This window comes from Pungitius pungitius, chromosome 8 (assembly GCF_949316345.1).
Source record: "Pungitius pungitius chromosome 8, fPunPun2.1, whole genome shotgun sequence".
NCBI classification, from domain to species: domain Eukaryota; kingdom Metazoa; phylum Chordata; class Actinopteri; order Perciformes; family Gasterosteidae; genus Pungitius; species Pungitius pungitius.
In genome coordinates this window covers 22,244,756-22,271,067 of record NC_084907.1, presented here as the reverse complement: position 1 = coordinate 22,271,067, position 26,312 = coordinate 22,244,756, and the positions used below count along the sequence as shown (strand labels likewise).

Below are 26,312 nucleotides of genomic sequence, written 5' to 3'. Positions count from 1 at the left end.
ACACCGTGTGTGTGTGTGTGTGTGTGTGATTTTATCGGCAGGTTCCACTAACCACCAGCAGGGGGCACCACTTGGTCCAGCAGCTTCATGCTGGTTCTCTTCCAGATTTTCTTGATGACCGCTCGCAGCTCTTCGTTGGCCTGCTCTAGATTACCTGCAGGGATGTAAAAAATGTCCCTCAGAAAACAGCGGCTCGAGCTCTTTTAAAATTTAAAATCCACAACATGTTTGTGATCACAGCAGTGCGTTTGTTTTATTTAGAAGCAGAGCAGTTTAACGGGATACACATTTGGCTGCTCGTACCTTCTGTTTTGATCTTCAGGGCCGTGCGCACCAGAGCAAACAAAGTGGCGTTGAACATGACGGTGCCGTCACTGTTCAGAGGCATGTTCATGGCCACCAATCTCTGACAGAAGAGAGAACATACGACATGTGACATGCTGATCTCCAACTGATCAGTAGGTCTGTTTGTAAAGTAGATAATCAAATACGGGAGGACAGACCTTGCAAGCCACTCTGTGAGGGCACAGCTTTCCAAAGCCGAGAGGCGGCTGGATACGACGAAGCAGTGTAACAACATCCAGATGTTTAATTCTGCCCCTTTATAATGAAAATAGATATGACATTAACTATCAACGTACATCAAAGAAAAAGGAATGCACAGAAACATGAACGATAAATACTTTCTGATACTGACGGCAATGAAACACATACTTTGCCTCTGGGTCGTACTCTGACCAAATTCTCTTGAATTCATCGAGGTGGTGTGGACCGAGAATTGACCAATCACGTGTTAGATAGTCAAAGTTGTCCATGATGACGGCCACAAACAGATTGATGATCTGGAGTGGCACAAAAGTTTGTTTCACATACAAATGATAGGAATCATGATCACAAGACACAGCTGTATACATTTGTTGAATTTGTTGTTCTTGAGGTTACAATAGATCTGGATTTCAAAATAAAAGTGTAAATCGTTTTAAAAGGGTTAGGAATGTTACATCAGATCAGTTAAACTTGATCTTTCAAGGTGTTTCTAATTGTTACATTCATTATTATTTGGTTATGCCAAATATGATACTAAAGTGTTCAGTTCTCTAATTATTTGGAGCTGCATCGGCCTGTAAATAAGCAAATATGTGCAGCAAGGCTTTACAAATCAACAAATGAGACACACTCTACTTCAGCAAAGACATTATTTCAAACATAGACATTTAAAATATTGAACCCCGTGGTATTCTACCAATGCTGAGACGTAAATAACTTGTATTAAAACACTTGTATGTGTATGTGTACCAGGAAGGCGCACAGCATGTAGAAGGTGATGAAGTAAATGATTGCAAATCCGCTGCCGCACGTCATCTCCTCCCCGGGGTTGTAGTCGGATTCTGGGTCGCACAGTTTCCCCGGCATGCAGGCCAACATGATCTCCTGCCACGCCTCTCCTGTGGCACACCTGGTGCAACAGACACACATGAATTCAACTCTGTTAACAGAGCAACGCACAAGACTATTGACACAAAGGACCCGTGACCCCTGACCCCTGAAACCTACACACCGGAAGAGAAGGAGCACGGCCTGAGGAAAAGTCTGGAAGTTGTTGTTTCTGTTGATGTGCGTGCCGTCCACCATGGCGACCTTTCCAAACACCTTGAGCAGAAATATGGCTTACAGGAATTGAACTGCAACCACACCAAGCGTAGTTAGAGCGATGGGGAAAGGCCTCCATCCCGTCACCAACCTGCATGCCGATGACGGCGTAGATGAAGAACAGCATGGCTATCAGGAGGGCAACGTATGGCAGAGCCTTCGGGGCAAAAGAGGGGGAGGACAGAGATGAGTGTGTGACTTTACTTCAGCCCTCAGTCTCCAATAGGATGATTGCGCTACACCTCACCTGGAAGGACTTGATGAAAGTCCAGAGCAGGGTGCGAATGCCCTCCCCTCTGCTGAGGAGCTTCACCAGCCGCATGACTCGAAACAGACGGAAGAAGGTGATGGAGATGCGCGCACTGTCCTCCGTGTTCTGAGGAGAAACAGCCCAGGGTCAGAGGGCGGGGGGGCAGCGGACGCAGAGCCCCCGGCGGCACCTCACGGGGACGAAGAGGGTCAGAAGCCGAGGCCCGGTGTCAGACACATACTGACGAAGCAGCGCTGCATTTATCCGTCTCGGTTTCATTTGAGCAGTTTGTTTTGTGTGAGGAGGCAACATGCTTCACGTTGTACACATTTCAGAATATACTCGGGTCAAATCGTGATTAAACCTAAATCTTTATGTTTCTGCTGCACTGCTCTGTCTGGAGCCCGTCTCTGTAAAGTCCTACAAGGGAGGAAGCAGCGAGGAAAGCATGCTGGAGAAAAGATGCTTATTATCTGCCCTCCGTCCAGAGTCACTGCATGCAGAGTCACAGTGGGTCGGCAAGCGGGGTCACGGGTCAGAGCACAGCGACCTGATCCCGGCCGTCGTCCATGGGTCACTGCCCCCCCCCCCCCCCGGGAAAAGGGGCGGCAGAGACCATGGAGCAGTGTCAACATCACAAACGCGAGGAGCGCTCGCTCCCACCGGACACGCGTCACGTTTGAGTGACACACTCCTTTGAGATCTTAAAAAGATTAATATATATAAATGCAAATAATCGTACGAAGCAAATGCAAAAAAAAGGGATTTGAAAAATACAGAGAATGGGAACAAACCATGAGAAAAACAAACTCAAAGAAAAATAATTCCAAACGCAATGCAGACCCAAGAATGGTCCCTGAAGGGGGAAGGGAATGCGAGGGGGGGGGTATTTGGAGTATCTTACCCCCTGCTCATCCACCACGGGCGTCTCCGTTGGCTTTAAAATCAAAGACCGGTGTTATTGTGTTGCATGAGGCCTGCAGGTCTCACACAGTGGGCCAGACACACAAAACAAAGTCACCACTCCTCTGACACACACATCTACGTCGTCTGTGACGCACGCAACACGTTATCTAAACACTTTAAACAGCTCAACGTGCCCAGGTAGGACTTCCCTGTCAGACTGACAACACGAAAGGACTTAATAACACGTAAGACTGACACACAACTTTATCACTCCCCCCGGTGCCGTGGCGACTGCTGATGATGGGATTGACTGGATTTTGTGGCTGAGATGTCAGTGCCGAGTGAGTTGAGAGGAGTTTACTGATGGATTCATGTGACGATGAGTTTAAAACCAAAAGGAGATGGAGTGTAATAAAATAGTTTGCTCTACACATTCGATCACTCAAACTCACACCCAGACACGTTATTGTTTGTGATTCATCACATTGACAGAAATCACAAAATACCAGCAGTATCCAGCGAGCATTTCAACACACTGAAAGTTTAGGAGCAAATTATGGTCAATCACAGTGGCTGCTAGAGTGAACCTGTATAAAGATAATAGGTTTGTTGTTTTTTTGCAAAAGAATGTGATTAACTAATACTGACAGTGAAAACAAACTCCCGACAGATACGGTTCCATCCAAAGCCCCTCAGCCCGGTACCTCAGCCCGGTACCTCAGCCCGGTACCTCACAAAGAAATGAAAGAAGAATAAGCCTGAGGAGGTTCTTTAGGTGATCCTGGCCACGGCGTTGATGGAGCATGCGCGGAGCATTGCCACGTTGCTGGGGAAGCACGCAGGATATTTTGGATAATGAGGAGCCATCGGGGGGGAACTCATAGCAATGCAGCAACTCATGCATGTCAGCAGTGCCCATAGCAGGAAGAGGAGGGAGAGGAGCAGAGAGGGAGGAGTAACACCACTTGGATGGGAAGAATAAGACCAGAGTCAGAATGCAGAGAGGTGTAGGGAGAAGAGTTACTGTGTTCATGCACCTGGAGTCGACACACCTGCACTCCACATGAGCTCCACTGAGCTTTAAGAGCTCACTACAGGAAGAACACAGACCATCACTCACAAGATCATCAAAGAACCTCGAACCCAGCTGCATTATACCACCATCAGTGCAAGTGTACAAAGATAAGGACTGACTCAGTGTCGTTTATCCTGATGAGGAGTTTTTAGTGCCTAAGAACTGATTAATGGATGCTGAGACTTGAGAAGCTTATGTTTCTCTCCTTTTCACTAAATGAGGTCTGTTTGACGTAATCAAAAACATGTCTTTAAGGAAAAGATCTCATCACATGTATCAGCTGTTCAAGCATTCTTTAGTGATATTATCCTTAATGTTGTGTAGGATGGACAATTCAAAGTTCTGAGCTCCAGGGCCATTCTGTCTGGAGGTAAAGATCGGGGGGGAATGCTAAGAGAGAAAAGAGCAAACTTCACAAGGCTCGATGGAAGAAAACTGACCGGTGGGGAAGGGGTCGAGTGGCCGAGCGCCATCTGTGGGAGGCGGGACATGGAGAGGGGGTTTAGGGTGGAGGCCTCCCAGCATGCACTGCAGTCGGCGAGCAGCTACCTGACCAATGGCCTGACCAACCAAAGGCCAAGCAGTCAATAAATCCAAAATGCAAACTCTTCAGAGATCAGCTATTAGTGATTATCTGATCTAGTCAGGTTGGCGTGTCACACAAACAGCACAAACACATGCATCACAAACCACAAATGAAGTGTAAATGATGAGTGAAATGGTGCCTCACAAGAACTACTATGACGGTCCTTGTAACATCACATCCCCCACATTAACACACACACCTTCCAACTGGTGCTAAACACACATGCAGAAACATGTTGTCCTACGCACACCTCCGTTGTGTGCTTTAAACCAAGTTAGTACTTCATTTTACACTCATGCAGACACACATTCAGGAACATATTTATGTGAAATATAACTCCAGAAAAATAGCACTGCAGCTCAGACGTGCGACACGTCACTCAGACGCAGGACGAGGGGCCGAAACGGTGTCATCAGCCACAACTTGTACTTGTGTGGACTACACATCTTTATGATCCGCAACAAAGTCGATCATATCATATTTTATGGGTTTTTGTAAAGTCTATATTTGCAGTTGGTATTGATTTATTGAGCCTGGACATGAATTCTCAAAGCAACTGGAATATTAAAGTAAAGTTTGAATTCTAATTAAAATGAAATCTTTTACGGTCGTGTTTGTTAAATATTGAGGTGATTCATTTGGTGTTTGATTGCCTGTAGACGGGGTCCCGGAGATAAAGTTGTTAAGAGTAACAGGTCACACACGCACACACACAACACTTGGGTTAATTGTCATACTTGCCTCTACAAGTTTCTATGGAAACAAAATGAACAAAAGTAAGGATTAGACAACCTTAAGACTTTTCACAAAAAATAAGAAACTCCTGATTTTGAGCCGTATCCAAGAGTTAAAAATCAGCACATTTACACATTTGTCATGATTCCTGCAACAAAGCACTGTAACAAATGATAATAGAATATTTAGCATGACTGATGGTCACTCACTCATTGCACCAACAACAAGGTCAAACTGAAGCTCTACAGAATGAAGCCAATGCCAAGTAAAAGCTTTAAAAAAACACCGACACAGATGTCAGGTCTCGTATGGTGTAAATAGCAGTTTTTAGTTTAGTGTCTGACTGGACACACGAGAGAAGTGATTCATCACATCATACCATCTGTGGCACTTAATTCACTAAACTTCATTTACTTTGACCTCCTCAGGACACTTAAAATCCTTTCAATCCTCAAAAAAAAATTGCTCAACTCTTGTACAGAGTCGACGTCCTTTTCAGGGTCCTCAAGAAGAAGAAATGTCGGTGAACCAGTGCACTGAGGCTAAGAATACTCCTTCACATCACCAAAGGCTTTCCTGTAAGACTTCAGTTCAACTTGGTAAAGAAGAAAAAAGTAGTACTTACATTAACTTCAGTGATAGCAATATCGACGACGCTACCAACAACAATTAAGGCATCAAATGTGTTCCAAGCATCGGCGAAATAGTGCTGTTAATGCATGGCGTTACATTTAAGGATGAAGATTGGAACGAAAGAGAAGGAGCATGAAGGGAAGGGAGGGAGAGTCAGACAGATGATCAGCGGGGGGGATTTAATGAGATGGCAGGGTCATGGAGGACAACAAGAGAGAAAAGGGGAAATCAAGTATTAAGATTGAGCAGATTTAAAAGCCAGAAATGAGAGTCAGTGTCACGGAGGTCCGCAGTGTGGGCCGAGTTGGCCCCAAACAGAGAGAGGTCAGAGGGCAGCGGGTCCCTGTTTTACTAGCTTTACTTACATCAATCTCACTGAGAACAATGTCTACTATGCTGCCAATCACAACCAGGGCGTCGAACACATTCCAGGCATCCCCAAAATAGCCCTGATGAGGTGGAGCGAGTGGTGGGCAAGGAGGATGTTAGACCAGCACACACAGAAAGCCTCTGCTGACATGATGATGTCATCACCAAATGTCAAAAACAAGGGATTCTCCTCCCTGCACATTACTGTCAATACAACCATATAACAAGAGTTTTTAGGGTTCAACAGGATGTTTCTGAATGAAACTCTTTTAGCTTTTAGCCAATTCTATCCGGCACACGGTCTTCATGTATCAAATGAATCCATTATAACATTATAACGTTATAACATTATAACGCAGTAACAAGCTGGTGGTTTTTTCCAGCGTTTTGGGGGTTAACATGTAGAAGACCTATCAAGTGGAACGTTGATAATATGTCCTCTTTAAGGGCTCTCCATAATAATACTGCAGAAGCTGCAGAATACTTCTGCACCAAATCAATGTTGAAATGAATGTTGCATGCAGAAAAACTGCTGTCAGAACTGTGAATCCTACGGTGATAAAACAGCACTTCAAGCCACACTTTGTCTCTTACTAGAAGCCTGTCCTTCTTCGCCACACAGAACTGTTGTTGAAGGGAAAACATTGGCTGATTCATCAGTTGTCACCAGTTTAACTTCTTCATGCTTAAACAGTGAATACATCGACATTCTGGCAGCAGATGGACGTTGTGGTCGTTGCTCACCCGAGGTTTGAAAGCGATGAGTTTGAGAACCATCTCCACAGTGAAGACAGCAGTGAAGACCATATTTAGAATGTCCATGACATAGTTAAAGAGCGCTGACTGTCCGTAGTGCTACGGAGAGGCAAAAAGAGAGGGTCAGTTAAAGAACCCCCCCCCCCCCCCCCCCCAAAATAAAAACTGTTCTTTGGCTGCAGTTGTTGCGTCACGTTTTAAATACGAGATGAGCATTTACACTAAACAAAAACTTTGGTCAGAGAGATGAAAAACAAGAACAATGGTGGATAAGAACAAAGATCCCTTCCCACTGGGGGGGGGGCAAAGATGAGCATTTAAAAACTGTTTGAATAATAGTGGTAAATAACACTTTTACAATTGAGCACATTCCAAACAAATGCAATCTGTAACTATACTTGATGTGACGGCTTCTACCTAAAGACCCTTCTCTTTGGTTTGAGCCCATTCTTTGAATCTCGAGTGAATATTTGAAGCGTCTTACCTGCACAGCCAGGCACAGCGTGTTGAGCATAATGAGCACAAACATGATGTACTCAAACCCAGTGGAGTTCACCACGTACCAGAACTTATACTGGTACGGGTTTTTAGGGATGTACCTCCTCAATGGACGCGCCTTCAGAGCGTACTCAACACACTGACGCTGCACAGAGAAACACAAAGGTGGTTTAAAATGGTCAATGTCAACGTTAATGTGAGCCCACACGGACTCAAGGAACCCTGCACCCCCCCGCTGGCTCTCACCTGGTTCTTGTCGAGCTCACAGTTTTTGTACTCTTTCTCTCCTTGTTCCTGAAACGTGACGATCACGAAACCCACAAAGATGTTCATCATGAAGAAAGCGATGATGATGATGTAGATGATGAAGAAGATGGAAATCTCCACGCGGTAGTTGTAAATGGGACCCAGGTTCTCCCTGTTTGAGTCGATGGCCTTGTACAGTAAACTGGGAGAAAGGAAGAGAGAGAGAGAGAGAGAGGAAGAGAGAGAGAGAGAGAGGGAGAGAGAGAGAGAGGGAGAGAGAGAGAGAGAGAGAGAGACTGTCATCCTGCCAGAAAGCCCAAACCTTTGTCAAATTTCAAAGTGTTAGTAGGATTTAAGTATTTTGAGCCTCACGAAGGCCAGCCTTCAAAAGTGGACACGGTGAACAGAGCCATCATGGCCATGAGGACGTTATCAAAGTTGAAGTCACTGTTGTGCCACTGTCGCTTGTGGATGGTCGGCTGGTTCACGTCTCCTTCCTTATACAGAATGTAGGTGCCTCTGTGAGAGAAACGACATGAACTGTAAACAAGGATCCTCTCTGCAGGTACCGGGCTGTAAAGGAGGTACATTAGAACATTAGAACAAGGACAACTAACTTGCACTCTTCTGAGTTTGACTTTGCTTCATCCGTGCAGCGGTAGAACTTCCCCTGTGCAGGAAAACAACATTTTAACTCTCCACCGATGCCTCTTCTGAAAGTAGTGACTCAATATCTCGGTCTTGATGTGCAATTGTCTGGTTTTCCGTCTCAGCGTTGATGACCTTGAACAGCTGCACTCCTATGCAGGCGAACATGAACTGGAGCAGAGTGGTGACGATCATGATGTTACCGATGGTCCTGATGGCCACAAACACACACTGCACCACGTGCTGCAGGACGAGGACACACACAGGGTCACGCACTGAGGCAGCCACGGATTGTGCTTCTAGCTGCAGGAGGACTCTGTCACCTTCAGGCCTTTGGCTCGGTTGATGGCCCTCAGGGGGCGAAGAACACGCAGGACCCGCAGAATCTTCACCACAGAGATGGCCGAGGATCTGGATCAAAGCAAAGGTTGTGATGTCAACGCCAGAGAATGAGAACTTTTACAGAAGCCCAAGGACCATTTCAGGGACTCTGCAACTTTTAAACCTTTTCAAGCCTAAAACGTCACTTATTTCTCTGCAGTAGTACCTTGAGTTGCCCTAGAAGGACTGTATAAAGATACGACCTTCTGCAGCTGTTGTTACACTATTAGGAAACGCTGGGTGACACTGTCTGTGCATTTTGTTGGTTTACACTCACTGAATGCCGAAGGAAACCAGGGATACTCCCACCACCAACAGGTCCAGGAGGTTGAAGTAATTCCTACAGAATGCCCCTTTATGGAGGAAGGCTCCATATGTTGTCATCTGAGGAAACGACAGAAGAAGTCAAACGAGCAAACGACACAGAAAAAACCCTACAAATCTCATTCAAAGCACTCGCAACGCACACTTATGCAAAGTAAAGGATGCAGGCACACATACTTTAGAGTACAAACAAGTTAAATAGAAACAAAAAGCGTATTCTCACATACATCCCTATGCATACGTCTCCACACTCTTTAGATCACTCGGATTCAGGGTGGCGAGCTCGGAGCGGTGAAACAGGAGGCTAAAATCTACCCTCGCCACCCCCACAGCCCTCAGCTACATGGATGTAGTAGTAAGTCATTCATTTCACAATCTACTATGGGATGAGGCAATAAAACATGCATTTTGTTGCCATAATGTCAGGGTTATTTTAAGAGCTCTAGTTATAGTGATTGGAAGTAGAAATGTCCTTACTGTCACATTCATGTGGACCGTCATCTTAAAGCACATTCTAGTATGTTCTTTAATAGTTCAGAAGAGGGGAAGCAGCTCCCAATTAAGCAGAAAAACCAGCCAAAATAACTCTTGTTCAAATAATAAAAGTAAAGGATTAATTTTCCAAGTGCATGTAAATGCGGAGTCTCTTTGAAAAGGAAGGAAACGAAGGTCGTGGCACGTTTCGGCCCAAACGACCGCAGATGCAACTCCGCATTTCCATGCGCTCAGTCAGGGGAAGCAGACTGAACCATGCTCTGCAGGAACATGGTTGGTTGTGCCCCCTCTTTTATGGGTAGTCTGAGGAGCAGTCAGTACGAGAGGCATGGAGTCAGCTGCGCCTGCAGTCGATTGGGGAGCACCTCCCTGATGATGATTCCCAACGCAACTTCAGCCGAGGCTTTAAACAATGTCCCAATTTGTAGCATCACACAAAAGGTTGCTTCATGTTTTCCACATCTCGTTAAATCGTTTCAGCGATGACTGCCCGAATGACGTGACGCCTACGTGAGTCCGTAATGTCATGTGATGTCATGTGATGTCATGTGATGTCATGTTTCCTTCCCCCAGCACGAGTTACTTGATTAGTGCCATTTGATCAAATCGTGTTTGTGTAAGTTTGTGCAAAGTAGCAACTCCACTATTTTTGCTTTTAAAAGAGGTGCCGTTTAAGAAAAAATGAAATAAGAGAAAGGAAACAAACAAGCCAGGTTGTACTGAGCGGCAGGTGACACACAAGGAGAGAATGCAGCAAGGCTCTCGGTGTCATTTAAGGGGTTACCTTTAACACGATCTCAAATGTAAACATACTAGTGAAGACATAATCTGCATAGCCTAGGACCTGGAAGGCAACGAGACGTTTGGAGGATTATTGGGGGGTGGTTAGTCACAGCACGGACAGGGGACACATGGCATTTACCTTCAATACGATCTCAACAGTAAAGATAGCCGTGAAAGCATAGTCAAAGTAACCAAGTATCTGCAAAAAGCAACGTACATGTTTAACAAAGACAGGTCATTGTGCAGCTTTATACATTAAATGTGAACAAGATTAATAATAAAAAAAACTATTGAGGCATTTTCTGTGTTTGTTGTTGAGTTCACACAGTACATTAGTTGTGTACTTCAAGGTGCTTTTACTGCCCTATCACATGTATATATATATATATATATAGTAATGCTAGTGTTGATAGTGCAGTTAAAATCCCTACAATGCACTTTGATTGCCTTCGTCAGCATATATCGTGTAACTTGTATACTTAACATTACTGTAAACTAAAGTGTGGCCCACCACAAGCAAAGCTTCCAGGTATCAACGTAGGTTCATTAAATGTCAGGATTTCAGAGAGAAAACACCAACATTTTCAAAGATTCTCCTTGTTAGTGCATTGAAGGTGACTCTTATTTGTGTGTTGACTTGCATTCATCAGGAATGATGCTGCTTAAATAATTTCAAGAGACAAACAACGTTGTTAAAAGCATCATCTGAATGTCCGGAAGATCCTTAACTCCTGAGAGTTGGAGAATAGCAGCTGGAGCAGCGCTGGCAGAGGTCGCCTTTGGCTTTGGACGGCACTTATTTTAAAGAAGCCACGCCGCCATTAAAGGGCGGGATGAATGACAAAGAGACAAGGAGACAAGGAGACAAGGAAAATCTGCTTCTCCTCCTTTCTGCACTCAGTGGAAAGCAGCAAAGGACTAAAAGTTCAGCTTTCTCTGCAGATACATTACAAAAGCTATGAGTAATGCTGAGATTGATTAAGTTCAAACTCTCAGTCACAATAGAAAAATATCAGTAGGATGACAATTTTTCCGAAAAAGTCAAATTCCTTGTTGCTTTACTTATTGTGAAAAGTGGTTTAAATCCTTTTCAGTTGTTAAGAACATAAGTTGCTTTTGTCTTGCATGGCAATTTATTAAAACCTACTTACTAAGACATAATAATCATAGATGCTGCTTCAGAAGAAATGAATAGATTCATTAACTGAAAAATGGTCAGCAGTTAAGTAATATAATATATTATTATAATAAAACCACAAGGAGTCAACTCTTACACTGACATTACAACTACACAGGTAGTATTTAGATAATAGGACTTATCATATATTTGGCCTTTTAGAAGCCTTAAATGCAATTGCGTCGAGGGTTCGTGGACTCACAATGTTGCGAGCGGAGAAGTTTCTGATGGGATCCTCAGCGGCGAGCGACACGGAGCTGAGCATGATGAACACCAGGATGAGGTTGGTGAATATGTGGTGGTTGATCAGCTTGTGGCAAAACACGCGGAACCTGGGGAACAAAAGGAGAGACGTCAGTGTGTGTGTGTGTGTGTGTGTGTGTGTGTGTGTGTGTGTGTACGTGTGTGTGTGTGTGTGTGTGTGTGTGTGTGTGTGTGCGTGTCTGTGTGTGTGTGCGTGTGTGTGCGTGTGTGCGTGTGTGTGTGTGTGTGTGTGCGTGTGTGCGTGTGTGTGTGCGTGTGCGTGTCTGCGTGTGTGTGTGTGTGTGTGTGTGTGCGTGTGTGCGTGTGTGTGTGTGTGCGTGTGCGTGTGCGTGTCTGCGTGTGTGTGTGTGTGTGTGCGTGCGTGTGTGTGTGTGTGTGTGTGCGTGTGTGCGTGTGTGTGTGTGTGTGTGCGTGTGAGTGTGCGTGTCTGCGTGTGTGTGTGTGCGTGTGTGTGTGTGTGTGTGCGTGTGTGTGTGTGTGTGTGCGTGTGCGTGTCTGTGTGTGTGTGTGTGTGTGTGTGTGTCCCTGTGTGTGTGTGTGTGTGTGTGTGTGTGTGTGTGTGTGTGTGTGGTCGTCCATGTGTGCTTCGTACGGGTTCGTGCTGCTGAAGATGAAGAAGGCGCTTCCCTCTGGGATGGGAGTGATCTTCTCCTTCTTTACCAGGTCAGATAAGACCGGCCGAGGCCCTGCAGGGACCTCTGGGTCCTCCTCCTCTGCCGCAGTGTCGTCATTCTCCTCCTCGTCCTCCTTACAAACAGGTAGACAGTGAGTACAGCTCCTTAAACTGTGGAGAGAGTTACCACACGAGTCAGACAAAAGATACCTTCTCATCTTTTCCCTCATCCTTTTTGTCCCTGTAATGAGCATAGATATCGTTATATTGTATTGAGCACACATCTGGGCATATTTGTCTCCTGAGAGACGATGTCCACCATCCAGCCGTCACCCTTTCTTGTCTCCTTCGTCCGTGTTGAGCGACTCTGCGTCTGCCAGGTTGTCCACAGCGATGGCCAAGAAGACATTCAGGAGGATGTCTGCGTTGAGTAAAGGAGGACAACTCGCTCTGCACACAGGAAACACCGTGCACGTGCTCATGTGTACCGTGCACGTTACTTTGCATCAGTGAGGCAGGATACAGTTTCCACAAATGAACAGGATGATGAAGTAAAAGCACACGATCATCCCGGAGGAGGACGGCCCTCCGTACGCCATGATGCCGTCGTACATGACAGCGTTCCAGTCTTCTCCGGTCAGGATCTGAAATCATGGTGGAGGGGAACATGAGATCCGATACTACTGACACTGTTCAGTTTTGCTTTTGTTCTTTTAAGGAGAAGTGGGCACAATTTATACTAAAACCGTGTCGGTGCTTTTGGTGGAAGTAAAATCGGCCGTGTTTCTAAATGACGTCAAACTCAGCTTGGCAACTATTAGCCAACTAATATTCTGGTTTCAGCCTGGCTGATTTATTGGTCTGGCTCCATTTCCCTTGTCTCAGCCTTCCACACTCTGTAAAACCTCTTAACGTAATTATTTCTGTCGGTTTCACTTCAGATTTGTATCTGGATCTTAGATGGTGAACTTGTGCTGTTCAGGTGGGAGTCACTGCGTGTCCATCCATGATGGGACCAGTACCTGAAACACAGTGAGGAGGGCTTGGGGAAAGTTGTCGAAGGTGCTCCTCTTGGTTTGGGTCTCGTCGAAGTTGAACTTTCCGCCGAACACCTGCATTCCCAGCAGGGAGAAGATGATGATGAAGAGGAAGAGCAGCAGCAGCAGAGAAGCGATGGACTTCATGGAGTTGAGCAGAGAGGCCACCAGGTTACTCAGAGACTGCCAGTGACTATGGAGAGAGAGGGGGAGAGAGGGGGGGGGGAGAGACAGGTGATCAACTAAACCAACTCACACACCCACACACACACACACACCCACACACACACACACACACACACACACACACACACAGCGCAGCTTCGGTCTTACCGCGTGACCTTGAAGATCCTCAGCAGGCGGACGCAGCGGAACACAGAGATACCGAGAGGAGACATGATTTCCAGCTCCACCAGAATGGTTTCCGTGATTCCCCCACAGACCACAAAGCAGTCGAAGCGGTTGAACAGCGAGACGAAGTAGGCCTGAAGTCCGAGACTGTACATCTTCACCAACATCTCACACGTGAACAGGGCCAGCAGCACCTTGTTGGCCACATCTGGAACACGCAGCAGTGAAGAATCTAAAGGCTGTCGTTGGTTTGATGCATTCTTTCCTTTGGCATGAACGTGCTCTTCATACCCTGCACTTGTGTCAGCCACATGGGCTGGTTGTAATGCTCGGATGAGATGGTGAGCGTGTTGAGGAACACCAGGATGATCACCAGCCAGTAGAAAGGCACCGATTTGACCGCCACCCGACACTTCCTGCGGCAGAACCTGTTGCAGCGGCGCCAGCGCCGACTGCAGGGAGCAGAAGACAAGGCTCGGTGAGGAAGTCGATATATAATGAATCAGATCACCTCAATAAGGAATTCATTGCTATTACTGAGCAGAATGCAGAGGAGTGATGGGGGCGAGCCAAAGGGGAAATCTATCAATATATTTTTTGCAAGTCATACTGTTCATAAAACATAAAGTACTGAGTAAGACTACTCTCTGAAAACGCCTTATGGTCCATGCTGACTTTCTAAAAGCTGTTGATTTATCATCACTCGTAAAGTCTCATTAAAATACAGTAAAGTGGAAGCCTAACTAACCGTGACATTTACTGCACCAGACACTCACCTGAACTTTGACTTGGAAATCTTTTGACTGAAAGAAAGAGAATTTTAGAAATGCAGTTTACAAATGCAGCTTGTAGCAGATGTGTGTTAAAAGTATTGGTAATTAGAGAAAATGTGATAAAAACACGTCCAAATTATACATAAAGAAAATATCTAAGTTGTTTGCTTTAACCATTTTCTTTTACAATAAAATCTGTTAGACTGTAGTATTTATAGGGGAGAAATAACCCTGACCCTGTTTCTGCTGTAAATGAATCTCTGCAGCAGCAGTCACACCAGAGGGGACCGCAACCCTGAGGTCTATAATTCAAAGTCATCACAGTGGTCTTGTTTATGAAATGTTCTCACCACAGAGGTCCACAGCATGGCGTCTTTTCGTCCTCCCCATTTTGATTTTCGGTGTTTACTGATTCAGTTTCGCTGGCTGGAACGCTCGCTAAGCAGCAAATAAAGTATAGATTCAGTGCAGTCCATCCCAGGGGGACGAAGTGTAAAATACATTAAATGGAGTCTCATCACATCAGGCTATCCTTTAAAACAACACAAAAAAGAAAACAGACGCATTCCTAATAAATAGAAGTGAAAAAAAAGCAATGCTGCAGCAATCAAAAATGTGAGTTCATATGAAGAAAGGAACGGAGCGCTGTGGCTGCGCATCACTGTCATCATTAGTGTGGTTTACCGGGTGCTGACACGGGACAGGGGACAGGGGACAGGGGGCAGGGGACAGGGGACAGGGGGCAGGGGACAGGGGGCAGGGGACAGGGGACAGGGGACAGGGGACAGGGGACAGGGGGCAGGGGACACGGGACAGGGGACAGGGGACAGGGGACAGATGCTCCAGCAGGGCGGACTGATGCGGACCACGAGGGAGCGGAGAGCAACTTGGCCGAGGAGGACAGAGCTCTTAAAGCTGCCTCGGATACGCCACAGCGAAAGAACTGCCTGCGCAGACAGACGATGATTAACTTCACAAGACGCCCCCCCCCCCCACCCCCCCGGTGCTTTAAAGTGTACGAGGGAGCTGCTGCTGCTGCTCAGCTTATGCAGACGTGTTGGCTTTGATTCCTGAGCAGCTTCAGCTCTGAAAATAGTGCTGACTGAGGAGTGGTGCTCTGGGTTTAGCCCCGTTTGCCTGTTTTCACACTGAGCCACTGCTTTAAATGGGACATGGAGAGGAAACGGGGGGGGGGGGGGGGGGGGGCTGCAATTAAACGCAGCTGTTTTTCTATTCCATCTTATGAGATTAATATTTTATTTAGAATTAGTAAGTTATTGAAAAAAGAAACACAAGGAGGACAAAAACTGAAAAGAGGTCGGGGTGTTCGGACACATCGGGTTCAACAAAGTAGTCATTAGCACAAAGTGATGAGGAACTACATAGATACACATAAATACACATAAATACACATAAATACACATAAACACACCCACTCAAACGTCACTTTAGATGCTGCAACTTGTATTTACCTTTTCTTTTCTTTTGCATTTATTTCCTAGTTTAAAGACCTGTGTGTTCACTACAGATCTCTGATAGATGCTGTTTAGGGTTAAATGTAAAAAGTACACGTTTTTCTATTTGTATTTATATAAGTCAAAACTTTTAAAGAAAAAGAAGCGTTCAGGTCTGATCTGATTCTGCTCTGATAATTGAGTGAAAATGAACACACTGTATTTTCAGCTTAAACACACACACACACACACACACACACACACACACACACACACACACACACACACACACACACACACACACACACACACACACACACACACACACACACACACACACACACACACAGGATTTACCATGAGTGTCGGACGACTGACTGAACCACCCAAACCTTCCTTTCTTCTTCTCAGTGAGGTCAGCCAGAGTCACCCCTTCATGTGTAACGCATGCAAGCCCATGCATTCAGACACAACGGCACAGCAGAGGGACATGGGGGGGGGAGAATGGGCTGCTATCAAAATGGGTCAGAGCAGACAAGCACCACGGGACAAGAACAGTATTCAAAATATCAATATTCAACAATGACAAGGGCAGCGGGAGCCACCGGGCTGCAGACACTGAGGAGGCAGAAGAACCACACGGAGAGCTGTTAGTCAGTGGAAGCGCCTGCAGGTGGCAAGGCCCCACTAACAGGGCGCCGTGCACGGGGCGGCGGGGGCTCCCGTGCCGTCCACAGACATCGAGTCGGGGCTGGATGCCGAAGGAAAGCAGTTTGGACTTTCCTCTTAGTGGCACAGAACCTCCAGAGCTTTGACTAGGACCCTGAACGTCTAACTTGAGAAGCACAACCAAGTACGACTGGAGGAGAAGACAGGAGGGAGAGGTGAAAACAAAGCACATCAAACATGGGGGGAGATCGATTGTAATGAAGAACAAAGATCCTACACGCAACAATAAAGTGAATCAGTTTCTCTGTTGCGCATCACGTGTGGTGCTTATATAAAGGATTTAGGATTATGGGCTCAAGCAACACGTTTTTTATGTATTAAAAACATGCTACACTTCCAGACGTCTTCAAACACCTCAGTTCATAGTGAACACCTGTCTAAGCCTCTACCTTCTGTTAGTGTGTATTACGGCTCATTGGCCTAAATACTGTTGATCATTTTGCATCACGAAGAGAAACCATTTTTTAAATTGTTAACCATCTGCTTCAGTTAGTGATTACTAGGTAGTGATTACCTGCAGGTACTGCTGAAAAACACCATCAGACCAACAACAGATCTGCAGGACTATTGACGTTACTGCAGTTGGATAAAGTTCAAACCTGATGGACACAGGATCCTCCGGCTTAATGCTCCTAGCTAATCCTATTCTTTTTAATAGAACTCACAAAATAATATATCAAACTCTTGTATTTCCTGATTATATGAACATAAAATGATATTCTTAACAACACTCAAAAATGAAAAAAATGAACCCTGTTTTCTCAGAGTGGAAGTGACAGATTGGGTCGGTATTGAAGGGCCCTCGTGATGTCCCCGTCACTCGGGGGGGCAGCAGCAGGAGGAGCAGGAGCAGCAGGAGGAGCAGGAGGAGGAGCTTACGGTTGCGCTTGCTCCCCTCGTCGGCCTCGTCCTCGTTGTCGGGGTCGATGTCTTCGGCCTGAGTGATCCAGTCCAAGTAACCCTTCAGATCCTCCTCCAGCTGCTGCTTCTCACGCAGCTTCTGGAAATCTCCTCGAGCTTTGGCCTTCTCTCTCTCCTTGGAGAACTCTCTGGGTTTGCGTAGGCACACAAAGACAAACACGTGCATTAACGATCCAATACGCGCACACAGAAACTTCCCTTTTCACTGTTATTTTGGTCACTTGGAATGGAAAAAAAAAAATCTGCCTTGCTGTATTAAATTATAAAACCGCTCACATTTTTGACTACGCTGCATTAAGACGTGCTGCATATTCATCCACTTCTATTACAAGCTTTGAAGGTATTGTGTGTTTTTGTGAACCCTGTAAGCCACTGGAGGGAGATGTACAACCTTCTGACAGGCTACACAGCACTTTTCTACACACCAAAGTACAGTAACTCATCCTTCAGGCAACGTCTTCGTCATGAGAAAAAGGACATTTTGCTGGACAGATGGTTTCAAGAGACACAAAATCACGCCGTCTGAACTGAGATTATGTAAAAAGACGACTGTGTAGGAAATCAGAAGATGGTACGTAGATGTTTAAGAGCATGGTGGAAAGTCGCCATTACTGAGGATGATGTGCATTTAATGAAAAATACATTTAAAAAGATACTTGATGATAAGAGGCTAGCAAAGCAGCATTTATAAAGACACATTTAGACACTTGATGCAGATAAAGAAATAGAGAGAATGTAAAGAAGTCTAAAGGACTCCAAGAATGTTTGAGTTGGAAATTCTGTTCACCTTGTTGCCTTATTTATTTCAAAGAAATTGGGCTCTGCTGAATGGTCAAGCATCCAGAGTCAATTCTACTGTAACACCCCCCCCCCCCCCCCCCCCCCCCCACAGAGCTGGGCTTTGAGAGAGAGCTTAGTGGCGCAGAGGGAGTGAAGGGCGAGGAATAAGATTAATTTCTCTCCCAGGAGGTTTGGGGGGAGGAAATGCTTATTTTGCATTTGCAACAGAGGTCAGACAAGAACGACTGAGAAAACATGTCTGCTTCCTGGTCCGAATCCTCATCAACATGGCTAATAGTTCAATATTTATTGATTTAAAGGCCAACACACAGTGAGCGGTGCCACAGTGCAAAACAAACCACTGCAAACACGCTCTGCACACGGCACACGTTTGCTCTTACCCACTTAGCACACCCAACACAAGGTTTAACACGAAAAACGATCCCAGAATGATCAGGCTAACAAAATAAATCCACGGCGTTTCCCATCCAATGGCGTCATTCACCTACGGGAGCCAAGGAGCAGACGGTTAACAGACACAAAGTCACACAACGAGGTAAGAGAGGAAGGCGCTTACCCGCTCAACACACCCAACACCAGGTTAAGAACAAAAAAGGAGCCGAAGATCACAAGACTGACAAAGTAAACCCACGGAAGCTCTAAGCCCATCGCATCGTTCATCTGGAGGAACAAGCGTCACGGCAGGAGGAGGAGGAGGAGAACAGGGAGCAGAGAGGAGAACACAGTGAAACCAACTGTTAAAAGCAGAAACTTTCACACAAACGGAGCAGAAGGTTTAAGGAAAGTAGATTTTTCTGAAGGTGAAGAAAAACATTTTGCAGATATCGCAGAACTACAGAAAGGAACCAGGGTAGCGTCTTATTTTATTATCGTTTAGTCGATCGATCACATGGGAGCGATACGAGCTGCCCGTGGACGTCACATTGGGTCACATGACGGTCCAGCTGACAGAGACCCACCCAGTACAGCACGTCGGTCCAGCCCTCCATGGTGATGCACTGAAACACCGTCAGCATGGCAAACAGGAAGTTGTCGAAGTTGGTGATGCCCCCGTTGGGGCCGTGCCAGCCCTCCCTGCACTCGCTGCCGTTGATGGGGCACTGGCGCCCGTGACCCGAGATCGCACATGGAGCCGGTTCCTCTTCTGCGATCATGTCTACGAGGAGGGAGGGAAAGAAAAGGGTCTGTGATCGCCGCGGCAACCACTGCGTCATTTTAAACATGGTGTCAAACCACAGCCCCCCAGCGGGTTTAATCAGATCCCAACATCTGATCCGTCTGCTGTCACTACACAAGATATCAGTGTGTTCATTTTGTCACGCTGCTGAAACCCCAAAGAAGCACCAAACTTTTATTTTTACCCATTTCTACTTTCTTTCTGCAAATGGTGAAAAAGTGCCGCCCGTGACTCATCGTGTGCAGTATGTGCAGCCATTATGTCGACCGACTTTAAGCATTGTGTTTGAAATCCGTGACAAGCCAAGTGTGCGCAGATAAAATAATCGCTTTCACCTTCAGAAGTGAGAAATGCGTGTTGACATTTGATGAAAAAGCTCAAAATACAAGATGTGAAGACAAGACAGTGACATTTTCCCATGTGTAGAACAAACAGGAGGACGTACCTGAGCCAGGAATGAAGCAGGTTGCGTGCATTTTACCAATGAAAAGCTCCAGGCCGATAATAGCATAGATGATGATGACAAACAAGACCAGGAGGGCGATGTGAAGGAGAGGGACCATGGCTTTAATGATGGAGTTCAACACCACCTGTAAACCTAAGCAAGGAGAAGAAAAGCACATCATGAAGCTGCTGGACCTGGAATCCGCTGTAAAATACAGCTCCAAACATCAGTTTGCACCCTGGACTCACTGCAAAAAAACAAAAAGCCTCATCTCATCAAATAGAACATCTAGAAGAACACATAGTTCTGGTGTGTATCAGCATCAGATGTTGAATGCATAGGTCCTCAGCGAGGATACATAGACCATCTATGAATTAGAATTAGAAAGGACTGTGATCATGTGTGGGTCAGTATCTGATCGGGTGGACCTGGCTCTGGACTCACTGGGTACCCCTGAGACCAGCCGCAGGGGGCGCAGCACCCGGAAGGCTCGGAGGGCTTTAACATCGAATCCACCTGGTTTGCCGCCGTGTCCTTGCATCGACAGATGTTCAATGTCTCCTTCTGCTTCCGCCTTCTCTTCTTTGGTCAAAAGCTCCAACACAACACTAAAGAGTCTGAGAAAAGAGGCACAATGATTAATCTCAGCTGCATATTGTTTCTCTTTAATTGTTTGAGTCTATTTGCAAGGTGACTCCAAACAAACTATTTACTTTTTTTAAAGATATTAATTAGCAGCATTAATAAGAACATATTAACCTTAATGTACCAGAAATGTAGCAAACACAAGCGTATTAATAATCCCTTGTGTTAAAAGAAGTTGCCCTTAAAGCTCTTTAAAGGCCGAGAGCAGTTTTATTTGACTGTTTAATTTAGTTCATGCATCATTTAGCAGTGAAGCTTTAGTGTAGACTGTGTCACAAAGTGCAAAGAACAACCCCCCCCCCCCACCCTTTGAAAGAGGACATTCGACTTCACAACAGTCAGTTGGACGTTCCTCACGTCGGACTCATCTCTACACATCACATCAAGCATGTGGACCTGAAGCTGCCGATAGGAAGGAGCTGTGAGGACCCAGAAGCTCCGGCTGATGTTCCACTGAGTCACAGCTGGAGGAGGATTCACTCACTCATCCAGTCACCATCACAAGAAAACACTGCAGATACACCTGAGAAGAACCTTTAACCAGTCAATCTCCTCATCGGAGACCTCAAATCTGTCTCCTCGCGATGCATGGAATCATAAAAAGGGTTTTATAATTCCATTTTGCGCTTTTAAGTGACTCAATTATTATTCTCTTTGAAACAATTGTGCCTTCTAAGTGACGGTGTTTCTTGGACAAATCTTGCGATATTTCTTTTCTTCCTGCTCGGGGGGGCCTCTGCTCGGGGGGCCTCTGCTCGGGGGGCCTCTGCTCGGGGGGGCCTCTGCTCGGGGGGGCCTCTGCTCGGGGGGGCAGTTCACTCACAGGAGCATTCACAAGTTCACAAATCCTTCTGTGACCAATGTGCACTAATAGGGTTGCAGATGTTTGGCTCTTTGCTTTCAGCCATCTTGAGATGTTTCTTGTGTCACACGTTGGTAATAAGACACTTTATTATAGGCCCCATTTGTGACTGAACCAGCTGATGTCACTTTTCTTTCTAATTACTGATCCATTTCAGCTGGTGTCTTGGTTTTGTGCCTCTTTGCGCCTCCCCGTCTCCATGTGCTCCACGTTGTCCTCGTGTCATTCCATTATTATTATAACTTCATTTCTGAACTTTTTTTGTTCCTGTGAAAAATTGACTGTTTAATCTCTTTTTATTTTGCCAAAAAACGTTTAAATACAATAATTTATCTGATAAAAAAAACATAGTACAACCACAGTAGGCGTAAGATTGCATTTTAGCGTGAGATTGCCCTCTATGGACCAGCGGTCTGGCAGTATTAATTCAGTGATGTGGCATTAACAGCTTAGTAGTAACATTTGACGGATAAACGCATGCTGCATAAAGACTGAGATCTGACCCAGCTACCCACTGGACTGTGTGCATGAGAGGAGAGAGAGGGAGGAAAATAGAGGAGAAAAAAGGATGCTGCGATTAGGATGAAGATAACGAGAGGAGAACGTGCAGGAGACAGGAATGAGGCCAGAGTGACACAGGGAAGTGTAAAGCATGACGTACTGGACCCAGATGGATGGAGGAAGTATAAGAAATAGCTGCAGAGCCGGATGGGAGACAAAGTCAGAGGAGAGGAGAGGGAAATATGGGAGGGAGCGTTGGAGAAGAGATGAAGTACGGAGGGATGGTGAGTCACTCCAGTGGTGGAAAAGCTCTGATTTATTCTCTCTGTCTTTTCTGGGTCACATTCTGTGGGTGTATGAGGGTCTCCATCAGCAGCTTGGAGCAGAGGCTTAAGCAATTTTAACTTAAACAAGGACTGTCTCTCTGTGACAAAGAAGAAATTCTTGACTATTAATTCCCTTTTGTGGCTTTCTAGATAAATCATATTTAAATAAATAAATAAGATCAGAGTATAAATCCAGTGAAACAACAAAACCCCATAATCTGGTCTTTTGAATCACCTGCATGATGATGCCAATTGTTAATGATGGTAATATGCTTAATCAAATGATCATTCACTATATTTAATAAGAATAAAACATCAATTGAAATAACTGAACTCGGGGACTTACCCAATGACGACAATGACGAAATCCAGCATGTTCCAGCCGTTTCTCACGTACGCGTTCTGGTGCATCACCAAACCGTAAGCGATAATCTTCAGAAAGGTTTCAATCGTGAATATGATGAGGAAGGCATACTCAACCGTTTCCTTCAGATTCAGAGAAGAGAAAAGAGGAGGGAGAACAGACATGGTGGATTAACTTGAAAAACCACGGACATGGCGTGAATCCAGTGTGCTGGGTGCAAAATACACGGGTCACAAATAGAGCAGAGACACAGGCACAAGAACATGTTCTGATCATTTCAGTCCAGCTCTGTAGTATCAGTTAATATGCGCAATGGAATGATGAGAAAGACACATGTTTTAGAGACGTATTAGTGGGGTTATTGTATATTGAGCTAGTCAGGCTTACTGGGTCTAAGAATAGGGGGGTGACTGTATAATATCTAGTTCCCCCGTGTCACACGTGTCACAAAAATCACCAAATCCACCCCCGAAAAGAACTGTGTCACAGCCAGAGAAATCTGTGAAATACACTTTATCTGCTAATTAATTAGTAGCCCGCCTATAAATCAGGGTTTGTATTTAATAAGCAAAGGTCTGAAAGTCTGATTCCTGTTATTCATGACGACGTGATCCAGACTCTGGTTGGTATGTTTTATGCAGCATCCGTGTAACATTGGTGAAGCAGCAAAGGAGAGTTTAATGGATGCCTTGAGTTTAGCACGTGGACGACATGCTGGACGGAGTCCAAAGAGCCTTAAGATCCGACTGCTGCACACAGTGCTGCCATCTATTAAACGTCTGCTCATATCAAACGTGTTGCAATAAACCCGCCAAATGTGAATTAATCATACCAATGGTTCTGGAAATATGCAAAGTACACACAGAGTTTCCTTCTTTTATAATGAGACAGAATATTTAGCAATAAGGACCCAGCGCTGATTCACTCGGCGGAGCCCCCAGGACCAGAATCCCCCCCCCCCCCCCACCGCTGCACAACCCGTCTGAGAGAAGTTAAAAAAGGTAAAACAGACGTTTATTAAAAGATATACAGAGCATCCGTGATGTAACGCCGCAATGCACCTCTCTCTGCTGCTGTTACAAAGACAGAGAGAGAACATCCGATCATCGGGTCGAGGTGGAGTGAAGCAGCAGAGGAACACGCTGCTGGATGTGCATGTTAGTGCACTACGCTGTGTGAGGTCACGATGTGTGAGGTCACGATGTGTGAGGTCACGATGTGTGAGGTCACGATGTGTGAGGCGCTGGAGGTGGACACAGCAGGCTGAGCTCATGCAGGGCGGCTATAGAGAGGCCTGTTCTTCCTCTATGGAGGGGACAGGTCCAAGTAAGGTCTGCACACTGGTACCCATGGGACCCTTCCGTCAGTAGAAGAGCCTTTTAACGTTTCACATGGGATGCTCTTCTAATACACACGTATATATTTTAATATACATAAAAACCTCCCCCCCCCTCGGGGAGTCCTTAATCCTCTGTGTTCTCTGCGGACCCCGGGGGCTCGTTTGCCCAACAGTTTAAAGCAGATTGTGAGAAGCACTTAGCCCCGAAAAGGAGACACACGGGCCGCTTTGTTAGTGAAGTAAAAGGCTGAGTGAAGCTCGTGGCCCGCTGCATCCATGACAGAGTCTCCCCGGGGGGGCGCAGGAGGGCCGATTCAATCCGGGAAGAAAGAGAAAGGGCGAAGGGACAAGTAAACATTGAGGCCAAGAGGAGGACGCTAGGAAGTGGAACACTGGCTTCACTTAAACATCAAAATAGATCCATCTTCTTATCTCAGAATGCCAAATATCCTCCATCCGAGTTTAACATTCAAAATACTTTATAATGTGTTGAGTAATATTTACAGAAAAGTACGTTGTCAGAACAGTTTTAGCTTTCCGAGGCACACTAAGTTTATGCAAACTGTCACTTCCTCGTTTGTGAAAACATGTTAAAGACAACAGCAACTGATGGAATCATCAGCATGTTGTTCTGCGCAGCAGAAAGAGAAGGAGAGCGAGGAAAGAGGCCATTGGGGATGACCATAAATATCTCTGACTCATCTTAGTTTATTTGTGCTATAAAGAGACTGCTATGTTCCCTTTTCCATGCAGTTTATAATACTTTCTTTGCAGTGTTGCCTTGACTTGCTGTTAGACACAGCATCATATAGCAGAGGCTCTGGCGTACATAGAGGCACATGTTTATGGCAGCGTAAGATGAGCTTAATGCATGTTGTTCTTCTGCCACAAGGCGCCTGTTACCACAGAGCTCAGGTCACGTGTCACAAAGGACGTTAACCTGCTGAACCATTCATTGCTTCACATAACTTCCCATTTGAATGAAATATGTGGACAGCAGCAGTGTAAAGCTGTGAGAAATAGATGGCCCTGCACACAATGCCCATTAAGCTCCATCTATCTTCATCCAGGCTGCACACAGACACTCATCATGTTCAACAGTTGAAATGGAGCTGTGAAGTACAGTGAAACCATCCAGGCTCCAGAGGACCGTAGTGACACTCGTGACCTTGGTGTTTCTCCTCTGTGTGTCTTATGGGAGCGGGTTAGGGGGGGTTAGGGTGACAGGTCGACTGTGCAGGATTTCAGGTGCCAAAGAAATCCAGACCGACATCATCTCTGTTCAAGGTAGCACCCACCTGCCTGTGTGTGCTCAGGTAAAAGCTCATTCATGCATTCATACATTTTCAAGTATTTTCCAGATTATTCAACTGAAATATCCATTCCAATAAGACAAAGCCAAAAGTGATATTTTGAAATGTCCTTTCAGTGCTCAGCAAAACAAACTAAAACCCCCAAAATATCCAGAAGAAAACCAGAAAATATTCATTTGAGAAGCAGGAAAATTCTGTTCTGAAAACTAACTCAAAGTGAATAATGCAAATCAAATTTCTGTCAATCAAAAAATCACTTCATGGTCCATCATGAATTGTTTAACAAACAAACTGTGTTTAGGTATTTCTGATCATGTGACCACCTGAGTGTTATTACATGTGCCTCTGAGCGCTCACGTGTAGAGCAGCAATGAGCACATGTGACCAAACGGCACCATGTGACCAAACGGCGCCAATTCTTTGTCATTAGACAGCATTAGTAGTAGTTACATTGCTATCGCTGATCTTATCCACTGCTGCTGTGATCATTAGTAATAATTTCCATAATTAGTCTGCTTACTACTCTCATTATATGAATCATTTCTGTCATATGCATTTAATGTGTTGCTATCTTGCTCATTCTGTCCATCTGCCGCGTGTCTGCTCGTCCACAGAGAAGCGTCACTCCTCCTTTCAGCTCCCCAAGGGCTCTTTCTACATGTTTCTATCCCCGTTGAAGCTTTTGGTGTGTAGATATGAGGCTCCAGGTAGAGAGGATATTGCACGAGTACAGATGGTAAAGCCCTCTAAGACAATGTTGGGATTTTTAAATTGAATTGAAATAAACTGGAATTGAAAACATGAGCCAGCGGACAGTTTGAGAGCGAATCTGTGGGTCTGTTTAAATTGTGAAACTCATCCTGCACACAGCGAGCAGACAAATAT

The 26,312-nt window shown here is 45.4% G+C and overlaps 1 protein-coding gene across 8 annotated transcripts in view; it reads right to left on the bottom strand.

Moving 5' to 3' along the window:
• Window positions 1-26,312, bottom strand: part of cacna1da (calcium channel, voltage-dependent, L type, alpha 1D subunit, a) — a 45,860-nt gene that overhangs the window by 8,749 nt on the left and 10,799 nt on the right. The window contains exons 4-40 of one of the 8 annotated variants that reach the window (XM_062564077.1): window positions 22,758-22,897; window positions 20,522-20,694; window positions 20,078-20,230; window positions 19,415-19,611; window positions 19,012-19,115; window positions 17,613-17,782; window positions 16,362-16,436; window positions 14,901-14,988; window positions 14,554-14,580; window positions 14,069-14,229; window positions 13,760-13,985; window positions 13,412-13,619; window positions 12,913-13,033; window positions 12,723-12,810; window positions 12,600-12,630; window positions 12,369-12,523; window positions 11,715-11,844; window positions 10,475-10,534; window positions 10,337-10,396; window positions 9,011-9,117; window positions 8,676-8,763; window positions 8,488-8,595; window positions 8,322-8,374; window positions 8,077-8,223; window positions 7,705-7,906; window positions 7,445-7,603; window positions 6,949-7,059; window positions 5,828-5,911; window positions 2,805-2,837; window positions 1,898-2,026; window positions 1,742-1,807; window positions 1,559-1,650; window positions 1,297-1,456; window positions 715-842; window positions 504-600; window positions 304-406; window positions 53-154 (exon numbers count right to left, since the gene is read on the bottom strand). In XM_062564077.1, the coding sequence (XP_062420061.1) occupies window positions 53-154; window positions 304-406; window positions 504-600; window positions 715-842; window positions 1,297-1,456; window positions 1,559-1,650; window positions 1,742-1,807; window positions 1,898-2,026; window positions 2,805-2,837; window positions 5,828-5,911; window positions 6,949-7,059; window positions 7,445-7,603; window positions 7,705-7,906; window positions 8,077-8,223; window positions 8,322-8,374; window positions 8,488-8,595; window positions 8,676-8,763; window positions 9,011-9,117; window positions 10,337-10,396; window positions 10,475-10,534; window positions 11,715-11,844; window positions 12,369-12,523; window positions 12,600-12,630; window positions 12,723-12,810; window positions 12,913-13,033; window positions 13,412-13,619; window positions 13,760-13,985; window positions 14,069-14,229; window positions 14,554-14,580; window positions 14,901-14,988; window positions 16,362-16,436; window positions 17,613-17,782; window positions 19,012-19,115; window positions 19,415-19,611; window positions 20,078-20,230; window positions 20,522-20,694; window positions 22,758-22,897 (4,336 nt within the window). The remainder of the gene's footprint in view (window positions 1-52; window positions 155-303; window positions 407-503; window positions 601-714; window positions 843-1,296; window positions 1,457-1,558; window positions 1,651-1,741; window positions 1,808-1,897; window positions 2,027-2,804; window positions 2,838-5,827; window positions 5,912-6,948; window positions 7,060-7,444; window positions 7,604-7,704; window positions 7,907-8,076; window positions 8,224-8,321; window positions 8,375-8,487; window positions 8,596-8,675; window positions 8,764-9,010; window positions 9,118-10,336; window positions 10,397-10,474; window positions 10,535-11,714; window positions 11,845-12,368; window positions 12,524-12,599; window positions 12,631-12,722; window positions 12,811-12,912; window positions 13,034-13,411; window positions 13,620-13,759; window positions 13,986-14,068; window positions 14,230-14,553; window positions 14,581-14,900; window positions 14,989-16,361; window positions 16,437-17,612; window positions 17,783-19,011; window positions 19,116-19,414; window positions 19,612-20,077; window positions 20,231-20,521; window positions 20,695-22,757; window positions 22,898-26,312) is intronic. The other 7 variants (XM_062564078.1, XM_037489714.2, XM_062564079.1 and 4 more) reach the window with 7 other exon arrangements.